Raw genomic sequence first — 8,422 nt, forward strand, 5'->3', positions numbered from 1 at the left:
GAGCATTTAGCGACACAGTCCACATGCAAGGCTTTCAAAGGGGGAAGATAAATGGTACCTGACAAATAATGCTGTAACTTATACCTGGGAATAATTTCACAGTGTAGTGCATGTTGCCGTAGCAACTCACCTAAATGCTGCATGCAACACAATAGGCAAGTCATTAAGAGAACTTAGCCCTAAATGGTGTTACTAAATGGTTTCTACAGCGATCAGCCTGTGAATACCTCCACATTAGTGATGGTGATAACAATGGTGCTTTTTTCCCTCAGCCATGCTATCCCTAACCAATTGATTTTAACTCTGAACTTGATACTCGCAGCATCGGGACGGGTCGCGCCGTCGTAACAGCTCTGCTTTCCCTCCACAGTTAATCAGTTGTGTTCAGCGGATACTTATGAACAGAAGACTACAGCAGCAGTACAATCAGCAGCAACAGCAGCAAATGTCTTACCAGCAAGCAGCAATGAGTCATCTCATGATGCCAAAGCCTCCAAATTTAATCATGAATCCTTCCAACTACCAACAGATAGATATGAGAGGAATGTATCAGTCAGTGTCTGGCGGTATGCAGCCACCGCCGTTACAACGAGCACCACCCCCAATGAGAGGCAAAAGTCCAGGGCCTTCCCAAGGGAAATCAATGTGATTTTGCACTAAAAGCCTAAAGGATTGTGAAAATCAGAGAAAGAACTTTTATTTTTTTAGGAATCAATGGCTTAACAGAACTCAACTGTAAAAAAAAAAAAAAGGAAAAAAAAAAAAGTGTGGTTGGTCCCCTTAAACGCCATGTTCCATATTAGTGTTTCAGCTTTGTTTAAATAGAACATAATGTTTTCCCTGTTGTCAGTGATGTTGCCTAGAATCTTCTTACATATGTTGAGTACAGGAGATAACCAGTTGTTTTCAGTGAAAACAAGTCCTCCCGTAACAGTAGCATCTCCACAGGTTTCCTGTCTAAACTCCTGCGCTTGCTTTTAGTGGCTGCGAAGCCGTCATCAGATTCGAGAAGCTTAGGAAGGACTGCAGGTCTGTATGTTTCAGTATACCCTATATGAATTGTAAACAGCTGAGTTCTTGATTAGAGTTGATTCCTCAAATTATGGAATACTTTTCTGCTTACCCATTTCTTTATATTAGTGGGAATATTATAATAGAAATAGTCTAGTTTCCTTTTGACCGAGGTCTGGACTCGTACTATATCATCTGTGCTGAATGGAACAGGAACTGAAAATGCTCTTCGAAACAGAATTGAGTGCAATATTCTTAAATACTACTGCTCTGAAACTTCTGAGTCGTGCAGTTACATAGAAACTGTGTATACAGCCTTAACTAGTGACTTGGGGAAGGCGGTGGTTCTTCCCTAGTCTTCTGCCATTTTTTATTTTCAGTTTTGTGTGATGGAATAACATATGGTGATCTCGGAGTTGGAGATGTTTTTCCTTCACATGCTAATTTACTCTATGCGGAGTCCAATACGAAGCACATTTCTGTTAACTCCTTAATGCTGGTGCTACTGTCTTTTCCCATTGCCGGCAATGGGAGACGGGCCAAGAAAATTAGATTCCTGGTATTTTTGGGGTTAAAATAGTGGTGGTGGCCAGGGTTAAACCCTGATACAGAAACAACTTTAGAGGGGCAGAACCCTTGCCCACTTAAAATCGATACAAAGAAAGTGCTGTAGCAACTTCCAGAGCTGCCAGAACAGGGAAGTACTTCTCCTCTATTAGATAAGAGTTTTGGTTACACACTTCTCCCCGTTCCCGTTCGTTTGGTTTAATACACAAAGAGCTCGATTTTGTTGTTGTTGTTTGGGTTGGTTTTTTTTTCTTTAAATTTAGACCAGAGAGAAATTTCTGGCCTATTATATATCATTAGGATGCTCTTTACCCACCCTTTTTGTGCTTGTGAAGACCTAACTGAAAACAAATAGGGCTTTTCTTTGAATAAGGTTTGGTTGCTTCTCCCCACCCCCCCCCCCCGGCAAAAAATAGTTTGTAACCTGGGGGTAAAAGTGACAGGAACGCTTGAGAATACCAAGAACTCCGGAGAAAGGAGCGGATGGAGGCGTTCGCTCCGTGTACCGCTGGACTCGTCCGACTTGCTGACGTGAACTGAAATTGTTTTGGTTTCTGGAAAGTTTCTTTGCAGGAGTTTGAGTTCTTGCCCTGAACGGACAAGCGGTTTTTGCATCTAAGTACGCAAACCTCACGCGACGTTTCATTTTGCGATTGAGCCTCGGTTTGTGATCTGAACAGAGTTTGTTTGATCTGTTGCAAAACCAGCTAACAAGTTGCTGTCTGGGACTCTTTTTGTTACAAGATACCACAAAAGAACCTCAGTATGTTCTAGTGCTTTGCCAGCTCTGCGACTGAATTGAATTTGGGGGGAGAGGAGCAAAAGGAGACGCGTTCACACTAGAAGAAACAAAATGTGAGGCTTTGAGACAAACGTTTGAAAGCAAATGTACTCTGGGCAACTCTCGCCGATACTCCTACGTGTCGTGAATAAGCGGAATACTTTCTACCAAACCTGGGAATGTTCAGTGGAGTTTTACCATAACTCAGAGACTTAAATGTGGAAGTTTTAGGCAACATTTAAAGGCACATTTTTTTTCATTCTGGACAAAACTTATGGATAACAGAAGACTAATGCATAAGAAGAAATCCGAGATAAGCATTGAAATAAAACTTGGACCACTTTGCGTACATGTTTCTCACTTGACATTTTAGCCGCATAACGATGTGCTTTGAGTATAACATCAAGCTTTAACAGATATTTAAAGACAGGACGTACATCAGTAAGATAATAAAAGGCTCATTTTTATATTTGTTTTAGATGTTTTAACTAGATGAAATGGCTTAAGATGACGAATAAAAATGTTGCTTGTAATACAGTTTTGCCTGCTAAATTCTCCACATTTTGTAACCTGTTTATTCCTTTGGATGTAAAGCGTTTTTGCTTAGTATTGTGATATTGTATATGTTTTGTCCCAGTTGTATAGTAATGTTTCAGTCCATCAACCAGCTTTGGCTGCTGAAATCATACAGCTGTGAAGACTTGCCTTTGTTTCTATTAGATGGCTTTTCAGTTCTGTATTAAATATCCTAAGTACTATAGACAAGGTGTCACCTCTTCCTATAAGGCTGTTTTGTAATATATATAAGGACTGGAAATGTGTTTTTAAAGAGAAGAAGCATTCAAGTATGACGATATACTATCTGTGTTTTCACCATTCAAAGTGCTGTTTAGTAGTTGAAACTTAAACTATTTAATATCTCATTTAATAAAGTGACCAAAATACATCAACGTGCCTTGTGCTACATTCGCAAAACAGCATTAACTCCGCAGGGAGAGAACCTGTCTTTTGAGAAGGGCGCTGGGAGGTCCAGCTCTCGCGTGTGCTCTGCAGCGAGGTGCCCTTACCGCATGTAGCCGTGTGTTTCATTTATGGAAATAGTTGCGGTCCAGGTTTTCAAATTACATGAATTAATAGTCGCTTCTGCAGCCAACCTGTCTGTTAAAAATGAAGAGTGAGTTAGCGCCCAGCAATGATGAGTTGTTAAGAGTGAGGTGAAGCTCTGCTTGGTCAAATTAGAATAACCTACTGGCATATATTAACCTCGTAATTGTACTTCTCTCTTTCTTAGTTACTAAATCCCACCCGTCGGGCAAAAAACCCCTTTCCTACACAAAAAAAAAACGGCGGGACAATTGTGTGTTAAATCTGCCCCCGCGCTCGGTCCCCGTACCTGAAGCGCTCTCTGTGCCCCTGGCCAGCGCTGCAGCCACGTTGCTGCCCCGGGAGGCTCTGCTGGGGGGTACCGCTGCTCTGGCCGGTAGCTGAGAAAGGGCAGATGCCGTGGAAATCGCGTCTGGTGTGAAAATAATCAAATCGTGCTGTAAGGGGCTGTGTGGGCAACGTGGTTTTAGATATCCCTGCAACATTTCACTTGATTGAAAACTTTCAATAGAGGGCAGCGGGAGGCTTGTGCGTGTGGCGGAGGCTGGATGTCGGCGTCCGTGTCGGGCTGGGGAGTGTCCTGGGACGAGTCCCTGTCCAGAGCAGGCCTGCAAGGTGCTCTGGCGCCGAGCAGCGACGTCGTGGTGCGTCGGGTGCGAAATGCGTTTTTGTGTTTACCTTAAACGCAGAGCTGCTCTGGGCAGGGTGAATAAAAGTAAATTCATCAGTTCAAGCAAAAAGACCCTTGGAGTTGGATGCATTTTCAAATTTCATGGAGAAAAATGTCCTAAATGTTCCCAGCTGGAGATGTTTGGAAGAATGCTGGTGTAGCAGCACCGGCCACGTAAGCGCGCAGCACCTGAACTGCCCAGACCTGCTCAGGTGTAGGAGTAGCCCCGCGCGCACCCTCCAGGCTGTAGAACGTACCCTGGAGACGCGTCCCAGTGCGGAGCACCGGCAGGGCTCCCCCCAGGCTGTGAAACGCTCGGAGCAAGCTGCGGCCGCGGGGGCGGTTGGGGTCTCTGAGGCACCGCAAACCTTCCTCCGTCCATCCATCATCCGCGCCCCCTTCGCCAGCCGGGCGCTCTGCAGCGAGGGGCCTGGAGCAGCCCCCGCTCGGCTGCCTGCGCGCGGGGCGAGCGGTTCCGCCCCCTGAGCGTGGCCCCGGTCGCCTCCGCGCCTGCAGCCGCTGCGCAGCAGGTGCACAGAAAGCCGTTTTTCATCTGGCCGCAGCTCCTGTGCCTGCTGTGCCCGGGGAGGTGGTGGCCGAAGGAGGGTGTTGGGAAAGGGCTGACGCCTGGAATGGGGCAGGGGGACACGGGGGCAGGTGGGGGCACCCCTCGGGTCTGTGCTCGGCCGCTTTCGAGGCCTGATCTCAAACGCCGCCTTGGCTTTGCGTTTAATGACCGGTTTGCACGGAAACTATTAAGAGGTGCTGAATGTGAAGCAGTAATTGATACCTGGGGCATTAATCAAAGCTTAACCCAGCGACAGCAGCTACTTTTGTAATTCAGTGGCACAAAGGGTGTTTCTCGTTCCTGGGGATTGTTGCTGCTGCCTGTTAGCAGCAGCGCAGGCGGACGCGTGCGCTCGCGGTGTCTTGATCTGCCACGCTCGGTCACGGGCATCTTGGCGCTAAATACTTTCCGGCACAGTGAGGGAAGAGCCTGAGGATCCTCAGTGGAGTTGGCTTTGCGGGTTTCTTACCCGAGCCAAGCCAGCGCAGGTACAAGACTACGTCCTTGGTATGTTCCATTATGAGAATGTGACACCTCCGAAGCAGTTTCTTGCTTCGGAAAAAGAACGATCAAGTTTTATGCTCCCTATTGCATGACTTAGTCCTCTTGGTTTCAGTTCCTCTCCACAATTCCAATTTACGCTGCCATTTTGGCCGGTGGCGGCACGTGGATCACAAGCTCTGGTGCTGCGCTTTGCTGGTTGTTCTCCCCTCCTGACTGCGGGTGTGTTTTGTTTTTACGTTAAAAGCGGGATCAGGGTCTGCGTTTTTAGAGCTTCAGCCATAGAAAGCGCTTTTCCCACGGCACTGCCTGCTGCGTCCCGCCTCCGTCCCGGGAGCCGAGCTCTGCCTGCGTTTCTGACCGTGTCCCTGTCTGATGGCTGCCCTGGGCACCTGCAGCACCCGGAGAAGCAGCACGTTGCACCTACGTTGCGTGTTTGCCCGTTAATTACTTTCAGCACAGGTCCCCGCTATGTTGTTTCCCATCCAAGTGGGTTTCCAGCAAGGCCTCGGCGCTGTTTTGTTCTCCCGAGAGCAGAGAGTAATTTACCCGCATCTACTGGTTAATAAATGATACTGAGATACCAGGTAACCCGAATACCACCCTCGACGTATTGCATGTCCTGTGGCCTAATTAGGAGGAGCGCTCAGTAATCTCCCTTTATTTCCTCGCAGCACCTTTGTCGTTACAAAGCTTTCTGGACTGAGCTGAAGCCGGACTTGGCCCCGCAGACCGCTCCCCGCACCGGCGTGGTTGGCGTTTCAGCCAAGCCCCCGAGTACGCGCTGACTCCAGCTGTTGGGTTGCGGGGGAGGACGTCGTCATCTACCACCGGCGCAATCCCAAGGGGTGCGGATGTCTTTGTCTCACCATCAACAAGAATTTCAGCCCTTCTCCTTCGGGGATGCTCCGTCCCTGGGTGCCCTTTCGGGAACATCTCAGCCACGGTCTGGCAGCTGCGACGCGTCTCTCTGGACGTGCTGCCAGGTGGGGCAGCGCCCAACCAGAAGGCACCTTCCCTGCCTTTTGGTGCTGAGTTTCTGGACTTTCTCTGCGGTTTTGGGCTCTCCATTGCATTCTCTAAAAGAGGTAAGTCTCCGGGACCTCCGCTCCATTCCCCCCATGGAGACAGGAGCCCTGAGCCACCTGTCCCACCCGGGAGAGCTCCCCACGGGCAGCAGGGTCTCCGCGGGTCGTCCCTGAGGCCACGTGTGCGTTGCCACTTTCAGGTCTGTCTCCGCGGCCCCCCCGAGGCCGTCCCCGTGCCTCGGGTCACGGGCCAGAGCTGGGGAGACGGACGCTTTTGCTGGGTTTGTGCCGTGGTGTCTCACGCAGAGGGCTCCCCTCCGCTTCTGCACCCCTCCATGGCCAGACTCGGGAAATCGCCCACCTCTTTGCTGCCGACCGCCTCCCTCCTGCTTTGCACAGCTGTTCCCAGGATAATGTTTCCCTCACAACGTGCCCAGCCCTCTCGGGTGGAAGGGGAAGGGTTGAAAGCGATGCCTTTTGTCCTCTTTACTGTGGTGGTTTCAGACCCACAGCTTTTTGTGTGTAAAACAGCGCTGGGGGGTGAAGGGTGCAGGGGGGTTTCTGCGGGACCGCGGCCGCCCCCTGCACTGGCCGCCTTTGCCTTCCCTTTGGGAGAAGTTTTTCAGCTGGCCTTTGTAACTTTGAAGCACATGGAAACTATATGAGTTGAGATCCCAAATAGACATTAACGTTTCTTTTTGCTAATTTAGGAGGGAATCTCTCAGGTTGAAGCATCGCAAACGTATTTTCCTCTAACACTTTCCTCGCAGGGCCCGTCTGCCACTGCCGGAGCAGCCGCACCTCGGCCGAGGCCCCGAACGCTGCCCCAGCTGCGGGGTCCGTCTGCCAGCCCCGTAACGGTGCCTGAGCCAAAGGAGCACTCGGCGTCTGCAGTTGGCTTTCGGCGGGCGGAGCGGCAGCTGGTGGGGGAACAGCTGGACGAGGTGACGGCCCGCGTCGCTGCGGGGACGGGCCGGAGAGGTGAGCGTGCCCACGTGGAAACGCCCACCGCGCTTCGCTGGCCGCCCCCCGTGCCGCCAAAACGCAGCCAAAGTCTGCGCTTGTTAATTCTGCTGGCGTTAAGCTCCCAGGTCAGTCAGATTATTCTGAAGTATTTTGTTGAACCGGAACAAAACCCAGTAAATTCCTGCTGAAAACAACCTTTCGGGTGGGATTTAGCAATGCTGAATCCCCCTTTTAAAGAATGTCCCAGATGGGAGAGGACGCCAGCCTTTACCAAGGCGTTTCCAGTAAATTCTTTGTGGATTTTCTTGTTTGCAAGTATCGGTTTGTTGATCCCACATCCTGAAAAGGTGTTTTACCCCATCGCTCGCACCTGCGCGTCCCTTCACAGCAGGAGGCTCTGCCGGGGCAACTCTTCAATCCGGGTAGCGGACGAGCGCACCCGTCGCGTTGCTCCCATGGGCCAAATCAGCTCCCTTTTGAGTTGGTGAAAAATATTCTTGGCATTGCTGAGATGAGGTTTTGACCTTCGTTTTGGAGAGGAGGAGCAGGATCCTAACCGCTAGATTTATTTTCAAGCGCAATGGAAAGCCCTGGCTAGAGGGAGGCAGGATCGTCCCAGGCAGCGGAGCGAAGCTCGAGGTCTGAAGGATTTCCTTGTGCACAGGAGAAGGTCAAAAGTACATTTTAGGGAGCTTTTCACAAGTGATCGTCCTCCCGACATGGCGGCTGAGGGTGAGATGTTTCAGCAGTGACTCAGAGGAAGAAGGTAAATAAACACTTTTTATTTCAAACACAGGATTAAATTCCTTCGTGTCTGGATCATTCAAGGTAAAGCTCCTGTAATCTCCTGGTCGTGATCCGCAGCCCGTCGTCTGGTGGCTGCTGCCCCCGGAGCGGGAGTGGATGGGACAGCAGAGGGACACGGCCGGGATGCGGGAGGCGGCGCAGAGGGCGAGACGCGGCCGGGAGCGGAGCTGGGCACCGGGGCTGCAGCTCCGTCCGCGACGCAGCTCGTGAGGAAGCTGGCGAGGATCGTCCCTAGGTCAGTGAAATCATTCTGGGGGGTCACGGACTGAAGCTGAGGGGGCTGAGATTTTACCTCGACTGCGTTGCAGGGGGGAGGCTGAGAAACAATATTGTGAGAAATACAACTGTGGTAAGGGAGACCCCAACTCAAAGCCGCTGCATCTGCATTTGCACGTATTTCTGCATGCTCTGGAGAACCA

General features: G+C 50.3%; 1 protein-coding gene across 11 annotated transcripts in view; it reads left to right on the forward strand.

Moving 5' to 3' along the window:
• Positions 1–3,305, forward strand: part of ATRX (ATRX chromatin remodeler) — an 88,510-nt gene extending 85,205 nt beyond the window's left edge. For all 11 annotated transcript variants that reach the window (XM_075106247.1, XM_075106248.1, XM_075106253.1 and 8 more), the window contains one exon: positions 371–3,305. In XM_075106247.1, coding sequence (XP_074962348.1) covers positions 371–649 — 279 coding nt within the window. In that variant the 3' untranslated portion in view covers positions 650–3,305. The remainder of the gene's footprint in view (positions 1–370) is intronic.
• Positions 3,306–8,422: the final 5,117 nt, after the last annotated feature.

The sequence above is a fragment of the Phalacrocorax aristotelis genome, chromosome 11 (assembly GCF_949628215.1).
Source record: "Phalacrocorax aristotelis chromosome 11, bGulAri2.1, whole genome shotgun sequence".
NCBI lineage: Eukaryota > Metazoa > Chordata > Aves > Suliformes > Phalacrocoracidae > Phalacrocorax > Phalacrocorax aristotelis.